Genomic DNA, 17,790 nt, shown 5'->3' with positions numbered 1-17,790 from the left:
ACGTGGTTAATAGAGGATGTGATTATAGCAGCAGCAATTAATGCCAGTCCAATAAAATACATGATTACCACATTTGGAGTGTAATCTCAGTTGTTATCCATGTGCTGAAAAGGCAATACAAAGATGGGTTTTATCCTCTTTCCATTCTGTTTACTTTTACTTACAGAAACCAGAGTGTGTGGGTGATATGGTTTACATTGTTCCACGATCTTGGCAAGGTGTATTGATTTCATTTCCTGCATTTGTTTTGTGGAGAAGATCCCATCCTCTCTAGCACGAGGCTTCAGCGGGGTTGGTTTCTGCCCGGTCACCTGGATATTGTGAATCGTGGTTTTGTTCAGCTGCTCCTCAAATGGTGAAATCGCTCAGTAATTGATAGCGCAGATAGCATGGAAGAGCAAGGAAGAAACTGAAGAGAGGGAAAGAAAGGCTAATATTCTTGATTTATCAGCCCAGGAGCCTCTGAGATGAATGAGAAGAGGAGCTTATTGTAGCCTGCAGAATGAATGCTCACTATTGCGCTGTTTGTCTCTGGTTGGGTAAAAAATGAAGAGCAACATCAATAAAATGTTAATAAGAAACAGAAAAAAACCCCACTGTTTTCACTTTCAATTTATCGGGCCACTTGATAGAGGAGAGAAAACAATCTGGACATCAATCTACAAAGTCTATTTCTTTCTGTTGTGATTCATTTGTAAGTCATATGGTGAATTACTCTCCACTGAACCCCCCCAACTTTGTGTCTCACACAGACATGAACAGTACAAGAACATCAAATAAGTTATTTATACCTGTACTCCGAACCACATCTTTAAAGTATTATACTGCTGTTTTCACATTTTTGCCCTTCGGACAAATCATGCGTATTCTCATCTGAACATTATGTGATTTTGCCTGTTTAGAAAGCTTGAGATCTAAAGCTACTGAGGTAGAGTGACTTATGGTTATTCTGTGTAATGAGACAGTAAAATGTTACTGATTGCAAGACTGAGCACTAGATTTAATTATTTGATAAAGATGAATATTTACATAAACACATTGTGTTCACTTCTAGTTCCTGAGATACCGAATTTAAATGGTCGCTCCTTTTGTGCCTCCAGGTGAGACTGGTGCAGCCCTGTCACGCCCACAGCGCCCCCTTTCGGCCCGGACGGCCCACCACGCCCCGGCGCCTATGAAAGGGTACCATGTCAGCCGTAGCATGTCCCAACATTCCTCCGGTGGTGGCGGAGGAGGCCCCTGCCACTGCACGCCTGAGGACTGTGATGGCCCGGGCAGAGACTACTACCAGGGTCACAGCGACGGCCACTATTACCCTCCGGGAGGTCCGGCAGAGGCTCTGGCGCTGGAGAGGCACCATTCCCACTCCCACTCCCACTCCCATTCTGGCACGTTCCCTCGTTCCCACCCCAGCCAGCACCCGGCTCTCCAGTCGTTTGATTCTTGCGAGGAGTGCCTGTCCTCAGGCCACGGAGGGAAGATGCACCGCATTCCCCCAAACCTGATGGACCAGTTCGAGAAGCAGGTGCCCTTTCATCCTGATGGCTTCCACACGCTGCAGTACCAGCACACTGCTAGCGGGGGTGCTGAGCAACGCAGCGAAAGCCCCTCTCGCATCCGTCACCTAGTCAACTCTGTGCAGCGCCTCTTTGCCAAGTCCCATTCCCTGGAGGCACCATCCAAACGGGAATACAACGGGACAAGAGGAGGTGGGGACTACCGTGGCGAAAGAGGAGGAGGCCACAGGAGCGGAGGGGAGGAAAGTGGAGGTCACTACTCAGGCCACCAGTCTCGGTCCACCAGGAGGAGCAAGTCTCGAGAGCGTAGCAAGAGCGGAGACTCACGGCACGAGTCAGGCAGACGCCACCGCAGCAGGACAGCAGGCTGGTGGAGCTCTGACGACAACCTGGACAGCGACAGCAGCTTCCTGGTGAGCGGGGGCAGACGGGGGTATCCCAGCGGACACGAAAGTCTGGATGCTGCCATCCAGGAGCTCACCATGAAGAAGCCCAAGGAGCGCAGCGGAGGGCCGGGGCCAGGGGAGTGCATGGCCTGTACCACAATGGCTCTCGCTGGGAGTGAAGGAGGGGGACACCACGGGCACCACGGCCACTCCCTGAAGAGGAGCACCTGGTCAGCCATGACAGTGAGTCAGGCAAGGGAGGTGTACCCTTCCACCAGAGGGGGAGGAGGCTACAACAAAGCCCTTGTGCCTGTGGAGAGCAAGCTGAAGGAGAGGACCTTTCACTATCTGCAGGTGTGTGCACGCTTGCATGTCAGCCTGTGTGTGTGTGTGTGTGTGTGTGTGTGTGTGTGTGTACAAAGGGAATATATTACTTGAGTGACTTTGTTTGCTGCACAGTGACCTGCTGCAAAAAGGAGCGATATTTCTGTAAAGAAATGATGGGAAAACTTTTTTTTGTTGATTCATATATCCCTGGAGCAATGACACTCAATTGGTTCATATACAGATTTTTACTGTGTGTTGAAACCTCTGGACACAACACAACAATTCTGAATTGCATAAAACTTTTTTTTGTCTTCAGAAAAAGTATCAAAACAAACATGATGTGAAATGTGGAAACTGAGCAAAAACAGCCCAGGGTTCAAAGGTTTAAATATCCACCACACCCTGGACTGTCTGGGTATTTTGCTGTGAGTCAGAAAACAATGATTCTCATCCATGCAGAGATTATTTGATGTCTCTCCTAACAGTTCCCACTTCCAGGTGCCTCACTCCATCTCCGAATCCAACACATGCAATTTTCCCTTTGCCCTTTCTCCCATTTTATATACATGAATTCCCTAAAATGAAAAAGCTAATGGCTGTTACAGTGTACCTACAAAGGCAGCTGAGAGCACACACACACACACACACACACACACACACACAAACACAAACACAAACCTCCAGCTGTGCTGAGGTAGAGCTGCCATGCAGGCTGTGTTTCTACGGAAACAGCAGGTAGCCACAGGAGTCCCTGGTGTTTTTCCAACTCTCATCCTTTAGACACAGCTGAGGTCTGCTGATAGAAGAGACAGTGAGAGCAGGGCTGTGTGTGTTGGGGTTTTCAAAGGACAGACCCCACACAATTTGCCTCTGAGCCTTAGGGCTACCATCACATTCACACCTTAGGACACAAAATGAACTTCCCTTTTGCAGCTTTTCTCATATCTTCAGGCGTCACTTGCAGTTTTGTCAGGAGAGGGGAGACAGTGTGTGGAGTGAATTTTTGTGCCCCGTTTAGATGTGCTGAAGTCAGCCAGATTGATCCATGGCTTCAGATCAGACAGCTTCCTGGAGCTGAAGATATAGAGCCATTCAGGTCTAGTCCAGCAGGACCAGACCTCAGGACAAACAGCAGCACAGGTGCCATATTGAAGCAGCAGTTCTGAACTGAGACCTTGTTCTCTGGAAGCAAAATTTGAAACAACTGCTGCCAGATAGAGTGTGTAAAGACTAGATATTATACATTTAACACCAGACTTTAAAGTTACTATTATAAATATTTTTACAATAACAATGGATCATATGACTACATGAATAATATAGTTGTCACTCATGGTCATGAACCTACAGGGAATTATCATCCGATCGTACAATTCCTCACATTCCTACAGAGCTTTATATCCTCTTTTAGCTGTTATATAAATATAACTGTTTTTGTTCACTGTCACCGCTGTCATAGTGACCAAAAACATTCATCTACTCGCCAACCTCAGGAGTTAGTCGCAACAAAAAATCAGAGCTAAAATGAAAAAAAGTGATCACAAACACAACTTCAGGTGGCTGCTAATATTGCTCCATAACTGCTGGATGTGTAAATCTGCAGTTAATACATTATAATTATATATAGTCTGTTTCAGAGTGGCCAAAAATCAGTAAATTCCAGGTTTAACTCTTTAACATGCTAACATGCTAAAGTGCTCTGCTTCTCACACCACACAAATCTTATCATTGTATTCCTTATTCCACTGTTCAGATTTGTGTTGTTGTTCAGCTCACTCACTGTATGGGAGTGTGTGTCCACTCCAGGACATGAGCCATGAAAATAATTTTTTTTGAAAAGATGCTGGCGATCCTGACTGGAGAAGAAGGTAAGAGATTCAAGTAAAATATACTTGTATGTAATAGAATCACCTGATTTGATCGTCAGACTGTACAAATATAATGACTCAACTCAACTTTAGTCTGTAAGGGTCCATGGATCAAAAGCTTTGAAAGAGTTTTTCATAAAAATATTCTAAGTTGAGAATATTGTCACGTGAAGTCCAGTGCAAACAGGCAACTTCTTCTTCACTTCTTCCAACATAAAAACAATTTTTTCACGTCCCAGCTTGGGGGCTCGGGGTATGCTTGTTTTCATTAGTTTGTGCTGCCTACAAAATGGAAGTGTCCCCTTAATGGTCTGTTGAGTTTTCACCCCGGGAGGGTTGAGTGAAGACAGTGAACGCACCTATTCTAAAGGCCGATGACGATTTCCCCTGTGAGGTAGCTCTGGCCTCGAGCCCCCAGGAAGGCCTAGAGCAGTGATTTTTGGTCCCACCCATTATAAGTCAAAATGTGATTGGTTAATTCACCTGCCACTTACTAAACAAACACACGCAGCTGTGGGGGCTGACGATGAAAGAGATTAAAGGCCAACATTTAAAATGCTGATATGTTTGGACATCTCTGAAGGCCTGGAAGGCCCTGAGCACTCTTGTATAACAAAGTACCTGCAGCAAATACATATTGAAGTAGTGGGTTTTTGAAACACTGACATGTTCATACAAGCTTATCTCGACAAGTCCACACCAAGAAAAGCAAGAAAAAAGTGAAGCATCTCGAAGTGAAAATTAAAGGAACAAAAATGTCTGAATTACAGTGGTCAGAAGCAAAGGGACATGTGCAAGGTTTTCTCCCATGGTGTCAATGCCAATCACGACGTGCGGCATCAGAACCCGGCGCTCTCCATTCCCTAAGCCTCTCTTTTCCCCTCGGCCTGTGTCTCGTAGATAAGGAATGACAAAAACAAGAATATGGAGCGAAAGTGAAATGAAGACGAAACAGTGAGGGAGAGAGAGAGAGACAAAGATAGAGGAGGGAAAAGAGCAAGGTAGAGGGATCCAGAGATAGCGAAGCAAGCTCAGGGATAGAGAAGAGATAAAGGAGGTGATGGTAGCCAGGGGGAAAAGCGAGAGGAGGAGTGAAAGAGCAGGATGAGAAAATGAGAGAGATAGTGGAAGGCCAGGGGGATCAGGAGATTAGGCTGAATCAACTTTTAAGTGATGACCTTAAAAACACACACTCAGCTGGATGCCAAACCGTGGGGTCTTCACTATGTGTGTGTGTCAATGTTTGTAGGTGTTTTCATTGGGTCACTGAAAAAAAAATATCCTAGGGTTTATTCATATATGAAGTCAAATTACCTTCTACTGCAGCTTGTGATATTAGAAACTGAAACATCCATGATTTTTACAAAGTTACTCAGTCATTTATTTATTTATTTTTAGCATACAAGAACTACAGCTCCCATGAAAATTTGCCACCATAACAGTGCAGATACTTAACATCCATTATAATTTTGCTTTGTACTAATGTCATCTGTGAAGATCCTCAGCCGTCCATGTCATGGTCGGTTGTCCAAGAAGGTTTGAATCAAGAACTGAAGCTCTGAACTGAACAAGCATCTTAGATGAAACATGTAATGTCTTCAATTATCTAAACCAGGTCTCTTTATTTAACCCTTATTGGATCCTCTTCCAGTGTCCGTTTTTTCAACATTTTATCTATAATCTCTACTGTTTTAAAAAGTTTTTAGCTGTTATTAGAGACATGGGCCCTCCACCATAGACTGTATATAAAGTTGAATGTAGCCTCCGTGACCTCACCCATAGGTTTCTGCGGAACGGTTTTGAAACCCGAAGTGGGCTGCTCCGCCGTCGCCATCTTGGCAGTACCTGACTCTGCCTAAATAACTCCAGGCTAATCCAAAAATGGGCAAAGAGGTGGTGCACGTGTGGAGCCGAGAATGCATGCCCTCAATCATGCATAACTTTAAACCTTAATAAAGTTAGACAGGTGAGTTATGTAATTCAGCCCCATACAGTTGCCAGGAAGGGGGGAATTAGCTATAGACACTAAAACAGTTTTTTGTACCAGGCTGTAGACATGTTAACTTCTGCTGTAAAGTTGGGCATTTTAACATGCAAGTCTACAGGGATTGACTCACTTTTGGAGCCAGCCCCAAGTGGCCATTGAAGGAACTGAAGTTTTTAGCACTTCTGTGTTGGCTTCATTTTTTTGCCCACGAGTTTGACCCTTGTCGTCCAATCACCTACAGAATCGCCTCTGATGACATACAAACTGCAGTGGTTAGTGGGCTTGTCCTTTAAATGTCGTTGAGAGCAGAAATCATGAATAAAAAAAAATGAAATAAAAAAGATATTAGCTCTATTTTTTTTTTTTAATTACCATGCTTGCCTTGACAAATGGAGTATACTCAACATACAACAATATGTCATACTGTTGAGTAAGTTTATGTTCCAAGGCTGGATCTTTAGTCATTTGCATGGTATTTGCATGATTACAAATGTCAGTGTGATTTTGAATTAAGCTTCCTTACCTCTGGAAGTTTTACCTCAACTCTAAAGATGCAAATTAAAGCTGCGCTAATCAATATCTTTAATTTGAACAATGGCTGAAATGACTATGAGTAATGTCAAATGTGTCACTTTTAATGACAAACCCACAGAGAATTATCAACCATCTCTGAAATTGCCCTCAGCTTTTTAGCCACTTTTAACTATTGTTGTACATTGTGGTCACATCTGACCTGTTTGGGCAGTTAATGCTTTTTTTTAAAGACACGAGCTGTTTCATTGTCTTTCTGTCTTGCTAGCTCTGCCTACCAAAACAGTCAACTCATATGAATATGTCAGAAAAGTTTTCACGGTGTCACTCACTGAATGAGGTGTCATCTTGTTTTTCTTTGGTACACAAAAACTCCCACAACAGACCAGAAAGCGAGGACATTTTTAAGAGTAATGAAAGCATTCTGACTTGGTTATGAGACATCATACATTTTACATGAGGGCCGCAGTGGGAACCTGTCAATTTTTTGGTTTCATTTCATTGCTCTTTATCACTTTTCTATGTGTTGCCTTCCTCTTTAGTTTCTTGTCTCGAGTGTCTCCCTGTGTGTGTGTGTGTGTGTGTGTGTGTTTTTCATTTTGTTTTCTCATCAGACTGCTCGTCTGTCATCCTGCTCTCTGTCGGCTTAAGTCTGCTATTCTGCTTCCCTGTTTCTTGTTTTGTCCCCCCTGTACATCTGTCTATCTCTCTATATGCCACTCGTCTTTCCTGTCTGTCTGCCTACATTTCGTCCGTCTGTCCTCTCTGCTCGTCTACCCGCCTTTCTGTGTATTTGTTTATTTGCTCTGTCTGTCGGCTTCTGGCTTACGCTGTTTTTCCTTCTCTGTGTCAGTGTTTCTCCAGCTGTCAGAGTTTCTCTCTTTCTGTAAGTCCCTTTGTCCCTTTCTCTCTTTCACTAACGTCATCTCCCATGTGTATGCATATACTGTATGTGCATGTGCGCGCGCGAGTGTGCTCTCATCGTGTGCATGAGCATGCTTGAGCTCTCTGTGTTGGTGTGTTTGCTTTACAAGCCAACACTGTGTGCACGTGTGCGAGGACTGTGCGTCTGAGTCATCGCTGTCCTTCTGTGTGAGGTGTGAAATATCTTTCAAGGATGAAATATATTTCTGTTTCCAGAAGTCTTTTGACTTTGATAACAGATATTGGGAAGAAACTGCCAACAGTGCAGTGATAACATCTTCAATATCTCAACACTGATTAATTCACATTGTGATCAATTGCTTTTCACTTAACAGTCAGTGTAGACGAAGAATGCCTACTTACTTTTAACCATACCAACTCTGTGTTTAATCCATTTATAGAGAGTCTTACTAAACAAACTTGACCATGTGTCAACTCCACATGGTCGTACACTTCTACTTACTACGTGTTTGTGTTATCCTCATACTTATTTCTAAACTTACCTATGACTATGTGAATGTGTCCCAGGTCCCTTCAGAAGACTGGGGAGGTGGATACGGCAGTGGCGGCCCAGCCGACAGCGCAGGGGAGATTCCTTGCCGTCGTATGCGAAGCGGCAGCTACATCAAGGCCATGGGTGATGACGACAGTGCCGACTCAGACACCAGCCCCAAAGCCTCACCCAAGTCCACCCTGATTGCTCAGAGGGATGCCTTTCGACGATCTATCAGCATGGATCAAAGGTCAAATGTCACAAATGTAATTTTTATGTTGAAAGACGTTTGAGCTGTGCGTGTTGATCTGCTCCATCCTGACACTCTGGTTTTTAACATCCAGCTGGACTCAAATATCTTACATAGTCACAAAAGTACAAGATAGCTGTAGTAAAATGTCTCTCTATACACACATGCAGTGGTGCAAAGTCCAGTTACTCAAGTACACTTTTGAGGTATTTATACTTTGCTAATTTCCACTTACTTTATACTCCTGCTCTTCTACATTTCAGATGGAACTATTGTACTTTTTTCTTCACTATATGTATTTAAATGCTATAGTTAGTACTATTACTATAGTTAGTTACATTGATGGACTTTTCACATGATGTTAATCTGTTGTTGTTTTTCTGAAATTCATGCTTTTAATTTCCTTCCATTTTAGTTTTGCAGCATGAAGCAGCACTGGTCTTTGACTGTGCTGTTAAAGTCAGTAAATGATGGCTTTAAACTAGAGGTAGACGAAAAATAAAGACATTTAAAAAGAGTTTTAATTTTGAAGAACTTAAAGAGCTACTACAATGATTCATTTTTGCACATCTGGACACTACAAACATTACATTTGAAATATTTAACTTATAACACAGAATAACCCTGATGAAATCGTCTAGGTTATTTTGTTAGACCTTAAAAAGCTCTGTCCAGAGACACAGAACACATTACACACCTTTCACTGGCTGAGTAAAACTGTGTAAAATTGAGTGGCCCTTTAAAATATTCAGCGATAGTTTCAGTAACATTGAATCTAGTCATAATTCTCATTGCCTCATTCAGAGATAACTGTAAATTACAGTACCCTATCTTGAAAACAGGATTTTGTCACAATATGATATAGAAAGACAATGAGTTATTACATCAGCACAGTTAAGTTATCATAAAAAAGACAGAACATTATGTTCTTCTGTGTAGTGAATAATTCTTTGGGAACCTGGGGTTTGTCACAGGACAATTCCACGTTTAACTGCACTTCTATCCAACATGGAAATAGCACAAATCAGTATTTCAGAATGATTTCATAGAAATGTGAAAAAAATTATAGTTATGATTTGATGCTTTTTCAGATTTTCTCATTTGACTGGGGAATGCAGCATTACAACACTCAAAATGCCTCCAACTGGCATAGTTATAGAAGATGACTCAGTGACATTTTATTTGATGGTCGTGGTTAACCAAATGGTGCACCGTGTGTTACAAATATGAGTTCTTGTCAAAAATAGCAAAGCAAATGGCTGCAGATTTTACAGCCAGAATGTGATACTAACGAGGTGAGAAATAGCTGTTTGTTTCATTATGCACTATAGCTGTTCATGCTGATTATGTGTGTTATATGTTTGATCCAGGTACTCCTGTAAGCAGTGTACAGATTCCTACCCCAACACCCGAACCACACCCAAAGCCCACACCCGCTCTCGTAGTTACACCCGCTCTCTGACCAGCTCACAGGTATCAAATAATGTGCTTTACTTGTGTCATTCTGTGATGAGGTGCCTTGACTAGACTCAAGTGTCCTCATTTCCCTCCTCCAGCTGGGAGATACGTTGAACCGTCAGTTTGAGGCGGTGTGCGAGACCATGTTTGGGGAGGTGGAGTCTCAAGCCGTGGAGGCCCTGGATCTTCCAGGTGTGTTCCGCACCCGTAGCCACAGCTACGTTCGTGCCATCCAGGCCGGCTGCTCCCAGGACGACGACTGCCTCTCCGTCTTCTCCATGTCCGGCCCCCAGGGAAGCATCAAGGGCGGGGCCGGTGAGTTTGTGCTTGTGTGCGGCTCAGTCTACCAGTATGTAAAAGTCTGTGAGTGTCTGTGTGAGCGTTAGAAGAATGCGCGGTTGCCTTTTATGTGGTGGCAACCAGGTGGGCGACACAGTAGGGCAGCTAGTGGGAGAAGGAATTTTATGACAGCTTGTGCCTGCTTACCTCACACACACACACACACACACACACACATCCACCTACACATCCACAAACCCCACACTATCAGCCACCACACACCTGTATGTAATATGTGCATCCATTTTTAAATTCTAACCTTTTTTTCTTCTCTGCAATCATTATTTTTCACCCTTCTCCTCCCCCTGCAGCACTTTCTTTGTGTTGTATGTATATGTGTGCATGCTATAAGCATAGGCTTGTGTGTATGTTATTGTGCATGCTCTTTGTTCTCTATCATTTGTCTTGTCTCTGGATCTCATCTCTTCCATCATCCTCCCATGTGATAGCACGTTCCTCTGGCTCAGTAATAGCTACAGGAACACTCATGATTATGATGATAGCTCAGTGTCTCCAGCTGCTTCTATCTGCCTCTTCCTGGCATGGTCACTTCTCTCTGTGTTCTCCCTCTCCATCAATTAATTTGAAACATTTTTTTTTTTTTTTGGATTCTGTATTTTTTTTCCTAATAATTCTTCATAAAGAAATCTCCTGCTCAAGTCCAATATTCACTCTATCTGTATTTATTTCAGATTGTTATGTTGATGTGTGTGTGTGTGTGTGTGTGTGTGTGTGTGTGTGTGTGTGTGTGTGTGTGTGTGTGTGTGTGTGTATGCGTGTGTGTGCGTGTGTGTGTGTGTGGGTGCATCTGTTTGCTAATGTGTGTTTGTACAGTACACTGCAGAGCCACTTCAGTGCCTCATAGGACTCAAAATTCTAAGCTTAGACCAGCAAATCCCCCCTGAGATTTACTAAAGCTTCTGTGAAGTGTCATATACATCAGCCACAAACACACACGTACGGTACACAAACTCAAATGCACGCACACCTACATACATACGTGCATGCATGCACACACACTGGAGGTTAGAGCTTCTTGGTTTAAAGCAATGAAGATGTCTGGAAAGAAATGCATTAAAGTTTGATCCTGTATTCAGTGAAAATAAACTCTGTGCATGTATGTATGTGTGTGTGTGTGTGTGTATGTGTGCACATCTATGTCTAACGAAGCTGTGAGGGAGGAGGAAGAGACAGAATTTGCACTTCTCATTTTAATATTTCTCTCAGGAAATTGCTTTATCTTCCTAAGAAGCGGAGTTAAGTTAGCTCAAGGGAAGAGGTTTTCTTTTGTCACTTCTATCCTGTCTGTCTTTTCCACCACTTCACTCGCTGCCTCTCACTGAAATTCACACCAAAAGCTGATATTTTTGGTGAAAAGAAATAGTGAGTTGCGTTTATAAATCTTTTTTGTCATTATTTCCTAATGATTTTGTTTGTTTTCTCTTCTTCTCTGTCTTGGTTCACCTCCTTTTATGCCAATAAATTTCCGTCTTTTCACTCTCTGTCTTTCCTTTCACCTTCTCCTTCCAGTCTGTCCCTTTTGTAAGTACTGCTCCCTGTTCATATAGCTCCCATTTTGCTTTTAACAGACCGCTATGCCTCTGTCTTCCTTTCTCCCGCTCTTCTCACACTTCAGTCTTTCCTTATCGTAAAGGTGCTCCTCCCCCACTCCCACCTCGCATGTCCAAGTCTTCACTCTCGGTGCGGGCTCAGAGCAGCACTGAGTCCACCCAGGATGCCTACTTCCAGAGCAGTGGACAGTTGGCCTCAGGTTCAGGCCCCGGGCGCCCCAAGCAGCACAGCAACTCTGTGGATCTGGGCAGCTCTGACGGGCCCTCGGGTCGCTCCTCCAGAGGAGGCTACTACACCGCCACAGGCCCTGGACGTTCCAGGCAGCACAGTAACTCAGCAGAGAGCCTAGATGGGGTCAGGGGTTCGCGGGAGCTTGTGCCCTACGGAGGGGGCCCGGGGGTCGGGGTGAGAGCCAAACACAGCAGCTCAGCTGACAGTCTGTTGGAGGGGCCACCGAGGCCGGCCAGGGAGAGGGACGGCAGGGTTGGGGGCAGTCTGGGGAAATCAGTCTCTCTGCCTCAGAACAGCATAGTGCTGAGTAAAGTTGGAGGGCAGGATGAAGGACGAGCTGGGAGGAAGTGGAGTCCATCCATAGCTGTTCAGGTGAGAAAAGGCAATTTCATTAAAAATTGAGACAAAGACTTAATTTCATTTTTTTTATTTTTTTGCCAAACGTTAGATGAGAAGATCAGTTCAACTCTCGTGTGCCTGTTAGATATAAAGCTACAGCAAGCATCCAATTAGCTTAGCATAGCAACAAAATCTGCCAACTGCAGTTCACTATAACCTCACATTGTAACCTGTTGTTTTTTTTACACGTTTTTGTATGAAAAAGGAATAACAAGATATAACATTAATAACTAGCGAGCCTCTGATTATTCCTTTTATTCCAGTTGTGTATCGCATCTGTAAGGCCACGTGTTTCCTCTGTGGTCTGACTGTGGTGCTTTGTGGCTGTTTCTCTTCCAGGTGGACAGCTCAGAGACTCTGTCAGATTCAGACGGAGAGGGCAAAGCTCTTACAGAGGTCCACTCTATAGGAGTCCAAGTGGAAGATGATAAAAGGTAAAGAAGAAAGTGCAACTAAAAGTCAAAGTAGGGAAAAAGTATTTTTGAAATCTCTTCCCGACTTGTGTGTTTGTTTTGCCTGACATTTAACTTGCATTAATTACAGACACAGACTTGCAAACTAAGACATGCGATTTGTTTATTTACTAATTTATCTTTGCAACCAAAAATATGTGGCTTCATCAAGGGCTTGTGGTCGTCGTACTGTAATTTATGTGAATAATTTTCATATATAATTTGAAAGAGCCTTCATCTCCCAGGCGCCCAACAGCGCAGCCACCTATGGTTGATTTCTTGGCTAGATCTTATTATTTCATTTAACATTTCATCAGACATCACAGCTTGAACTCAGTAACACTTTGTTCCAAGAATGTCTTGTTTTTCGCCATTAGTGACTGTAACCATGACTACTGCAAATCATACACTCGACATGACTTTCACACGTGCGGCCCTTCTCCTAATTATATCTCGCAATGCTTACGGGTCAGACTCACATGCGTGCAAGCTCACACACAGCATCTCATACTCCCAAACCTCCAGCAGTCGCTGTGTGATCATGCACCTGTTAATAATGCCCCCACCCTCCTGCAATCATCAAGGATGACAGTGTGACGTCGGGGGGTGGGGGAGCGTGAGAAGAGAGCGGAAATCTGAGTCACACCTCACACCCCATCAGACAGCAAAGAAGGATGAGGGGAGGTGGGGTATAAACTTGTAATAGAGTAAACATTCATCACTGAGTCCACTGACGTGACATTTGCACACACTAGTGCGTCATATGCCAAAAGATTTAGCAGGACTTATCACAACCAAGTGCATAGTGGTGACTGCAGTGAAGGCTCGACTATCCCAGCTCAAACAGGAATGTGCAATTATTAGAAGGAGAAAAAAAAAATATTTGAGAAAGGCTTTTGCATGCAATACCGCGTGTGACTGGATGGCTTCGGGGCCTGCTGTGACTCCCTGTGTTGCAGGCGGGCTCGTTTCAAGCGCTCCAACAGTGTGACAGCGAGCGTGCAGGCCGACCTGGACCCCGAGGGCTTCCCAGGACTCAGCATTGCCGTGCCAACACAGGACAAGAGCCTTCAGTTCGGCTGTTCATTCCAAAGGCACTCGTCAGAGCCTGAGTCCGCGAGCCAGTACACAGAGTGTCACCGCACCGTCCACACGCAGGGACAGTGGGCCTACAGAGAGGTAGGCTAGCTTTCTGTAGCCCTGTAGCTTGTCTTCTTGTTCTGTAGGAGAATGTAAACAGTGAAATAACGCATAACAAAACTGTTATTGAAAAATTGTAAAACTTTCTACAGCAGCTTTTTTATTGACGTATGACATTATACTCTTCATGAATATTAATGCGACAAAACCTCTAATCAGATTTGAAAACCATGTTTAAGGATCCCATCCATATAAATTGCTCAATTTCTTTACATCGTCACCCAGCACCCGAATGACGTACCTGAATGTCAGGTGTCAGGTAATGAAGATGAAACAGCATAATGCCAGTGTTTTTACAAAGACAACAAACATCATTTTCATTAATGAATTCCAGCTCAAACTGAAATGGATCCTTCGAAACATTTTTAACAGACACTAGTAAAACAACACCTTCAAACCCACAGTCAGTGTGGTCTGTTAGATTAGATCGCCTGCACAGATTGCTTCATCAGATGCTAGCAGACGAGTTCGCTCGTGGTTAGTTCGGTCACCCCTGTTGGTTACAAGTCCTGCGTATTGCTGCTTGTCCCCTGTGTTCACCATTCCTGTGCCCTTACTGGCACGTTTCTTTAGCCACAAGCTGTAAATCAGTGACGTGGCATGAAACTTTGGCAGGAATGGTGTTGACCGTGTGCTTGTGCGTACAGTATGTTAAGTGCTGTACATGTGAACGTGATACAAACAGAAGGAGGACCCGCTTAGAAACAGCTCCATAGCGCTACCAGTGGTCAAAAACTCCACATGGAACCTGAAAACCTGAAGAAAAACACACAACCTTTTCTGATTAACTTAAATCAATTACAGTAGAATCAGAGGTACAGTCGATGAAAAGGGTTAACATATGAAATTGAGTTTGATTGGTTACCAATGGATTTCAGCCACTGATGGCACCTTCACTACTTTAGATGGATGTATTGTACATGATCAGGCTTTAATTATATTCCCTACAGTAACTGTGTTCACACTTTGTCACGGACTTTATGATACAAGTGACACTGGGAAGGTCCACCTTGTTCCATTACTGAATATGGGATTATTTGGTGCAGTTGCAGTAATTACTTTCTTTCAGTCACTGTGATAGAGACACAATGAACAGAGGGTTTATAGTGGAAATGTCTTTGTTCAATTATTATACCGTTATTGATGGTCCAAATCCCCGAAGTGTCCAAACTGTTTTCTCCTCTGTTCTCCCAGGACTTTATCCAGAGTGGGTACACCACTGAGGCCTGCCCAGCAGACCCACGGCCCCACCAGCACCCGCACTTGCCGCCACGTTCCCACTCCCCTCTGCCCATCACCTCTGAGCGAGCCTGGGCGGGGACGCCGTCCCTGGAGGGCCCCCGAAGCCTGCCCGACTCGGGCCGAGCCTCGCCCTGCATGAGAGATGGAGAGTTCTTCTTACGCCTCCTACAGACGGAGGTGGAAAGGATGGAGGGCTGGTGCCAGAACATGGAGAGGGAGGCTGAGGAGAACGAACTGCCAGAGGAGAGTGAGTTTGGGAGGAGGATCAAAAAGATTAGAGACAGAGATAAACGATGAATAATTCTTGGATTTCTGAAACTATTTATGTGCTGTTTCCTCCCCAGTTCTTGAGCTGATTCGAAATGCAGTTGGCAGCGCCCAGATGCTCATGTCTCAGAAAGTCCAGCAATTCTTCCGCCTCTGCCAACAAAGCGTGGTCAGTATGCGTGATTGCATGTAAATTCATGACAACATATCATTACATATGGTGTATGGTTCCGCTGAGATTCACTGTTGCTAAAAACAAAATTAGTTTGCCTGCAAAAACCCTAGAAATTGTTTTTTTTGCAACATCCTCCCTTTCACAAAGCGTTGTATATTACTCACCCATCGCATGTCGCATCCTGTCTCCCTGCCCGCCCCAGGACCCATCAGCCTACCCCCAGCCCACCTCTCAGGACCTGGCAGGCTTCTGGGACCTGCTCCAGCTCAACATAGAGGATGTCAGGGTCAAGTTTCAGGACCTCCAGAGGCTCAAGGACTCTGGTTGGAGGCTCCCACCTGAAAAGAAGGTGAGAGGCCCGGGGATCCAAACAGCCCTGGTTTCACTTCAGCAACCCCCCAGAGCTAAGATGGCAATGTGCAGAAGAGTAGCGCAGATGGTCGTGCCCTCCAAGCCTTTGCAGGCTGTGAAAATACAGAACAGCAAGAGGAACTGAGCTGAGCTGCACATGAGACAGTGGAGTCTTATACTGCTAAAAAATGATTCTAACTGCAACTGTAACTAATATGTGCACATGCTGCAGCTGGTCAGACAGAAGAAAGTACTTGACTGTTACATTACTGTCTTTAAAGGTTAGACTACTCACTGATCAACTACATTATTCTTGATAACAAACTAACAATTGTTTTTCCTCTCTTCTTGTTCTTTTTACATAATTTTTGTTCACCTTTACCTTTCCCATTTCATTTCCTTTTCTTCTTTTATTTTCACCTGATGCCAATGCATGCTGAGATACTTTTTGCTGATTTTTTTTCCTGATTTTGGTTGTTATCTGTCTGTCGTAACGTCCCGGCCCATGATTCTTCTTTTCTTGAATTTTACCCTTTTTGTCTGTGGTTTCTCATTCTCTTTGTTTCTCCCAATATCTCCGCTTTTTTTTCCTTCTTTTTTTTTTTTTTGCATGGGATTCCTTTCACGCAACCTTATAAAACCATTTTCCCACCACCCGACACAATAAATCCACTGTCCGTTCACATCTTAAATCTATGTCACATCATCGACGGGCTAGGAGGACAAGAAGCTTCCTCCTCCCTTACCAAAGAAGCCAGCAGGCGGGGTGAGCGGCAGCCTCCGGGCCGATAGCATTGGGGATGTGGGCGCCGGAGGTGGAGGAGTGGGTTCGGGGGGCCTGGTGGTGCCTCGCGTGGGTGGACACACCCTACCCATCAGGGAGAAGTCCCTGGACCTCGGGGACCGTCAGAGGACAGAAGCGAGGAGGAGGCTGCTGCAGACCAAGAGAACCGCCTCCTTCCGGCAGAACTCGGCCACAGAGAGCGCCGACAGCATCGAGATCTACATCCCCGAAGCCCAGACTCGACTCTGAACGCAAGACTGTGGTGTCTCCCTCTCCACCTCCTCACTCAACCTCACCCCAGCAGAAGCGGACCTGCGCCTAGTTTGGGATCTCCTGCAGGTCATTGCTGTTAATCTGCTACCCTTCCCTCGGCATTCTCATTAGTTCACTTACCACAACTGCAAATTCTGACATCTTGCTCATTAAACAAGCAATGACAGCCATTTTAGTGTCTTGAAATTTGGACGTTTTACTGACACAGAGGCCTAGACATGAAACAGTAGTTAGCATTAGTCCATTTTTATAACACTAGTCAGCAGAGGTTCACGCAGTAGTAGCATGCCTGTGCGTGTTCACCTAGCACTTCGAAATAAAGGGCTTAACAGGCACAAAACCTCTGACAGAATCTCCCTGTATGGATCCCTGACGCCATTTGCAGCAGAATCCGTATTATGTTCTGTGGGGTTCCTGCATCACAACAAGACGCATCCATACTCTTCCCCGATGCTACCAGTATGGATGAATAAACATGGATGAATTTCCCCTCATCAGTTTAAACGCCCTTAAAGTCAGATGGTTGGCGATCCCCAAAGAACATCCTTCAAGCGTATTCAGCCAACTACAGCTGGCACCTTTCACCCAGGTGCCATCTGTCCACCCAGGCACTCGGTCAAAGAATATGAAATCATTTTGTGTTCCTCTCCTTCCACTCCTTCACGTCCCGCACATCCAGCGACTTCCCTCACCATTCAGCAGTGAGGCTGTTTGAATGTGCAAGTGCTATTTGTACATAGTGTGCACACTCATGTTTGCCAAAA

At 44.5% G+C, this 17,790-nt stretch overlaps 1 protein-coding gene across 1 annotated transcript; it reads left to right on the top strand.

The window, feature by feature from the left end:
• The first annotated feature begins 1,174 nt into the window (after positions 1 to 1,174).
• On the top strand, positions 1,175 to 17,002 carry dlgap3 (DLG associated protein 3). The gene is made up of 12 exons (XM_022747120.1): positions 1,175 to 2,257; positions 8,069 to 8,299; positions 8,699 to 8,742; positions 9,654 to 9,756; positions 9,840 to 10,056; positions 11,717 to 12,255; positions 12,622 to 12,716; positions 13,694 to 13,913; positions 15,129 to 15,423; positions 15,521 to 15,612; positions 15,821 to 15,967; positions 16,688 to 17,002. Exons 1-12 carry the CDS (start codon positions 1,175 to 1,177, stop codon positions 17,000 to 17,002), a joined length of 3,381 nt encoding a protein of 1,126 aa, XP_022602841.1.
• Positions 17,003 to 17,790: the final 788 nt, after the last annotated feature.

Source organism: Seriola dumerili, unplaced genomic scaffold (assembly GCF_002260705.1).
Source record: "Seriola dumerili isolate Sdu_G_001 unplaced genomic scaffold, Sdu_1.0 BDQW01000110.1, whole genome shotgun sequence".
NCBI classification, from domain to species: Eukaryota; Metazoa; Chordata; class Actinopteri; order Carangiformes; family Carangidae; genus Seriola; species Seriola dumerili.
Note: the sequence above shows the minus strand (reverse complement) of the source record. Positions and strands in the feature narration are given on the sequence as shown.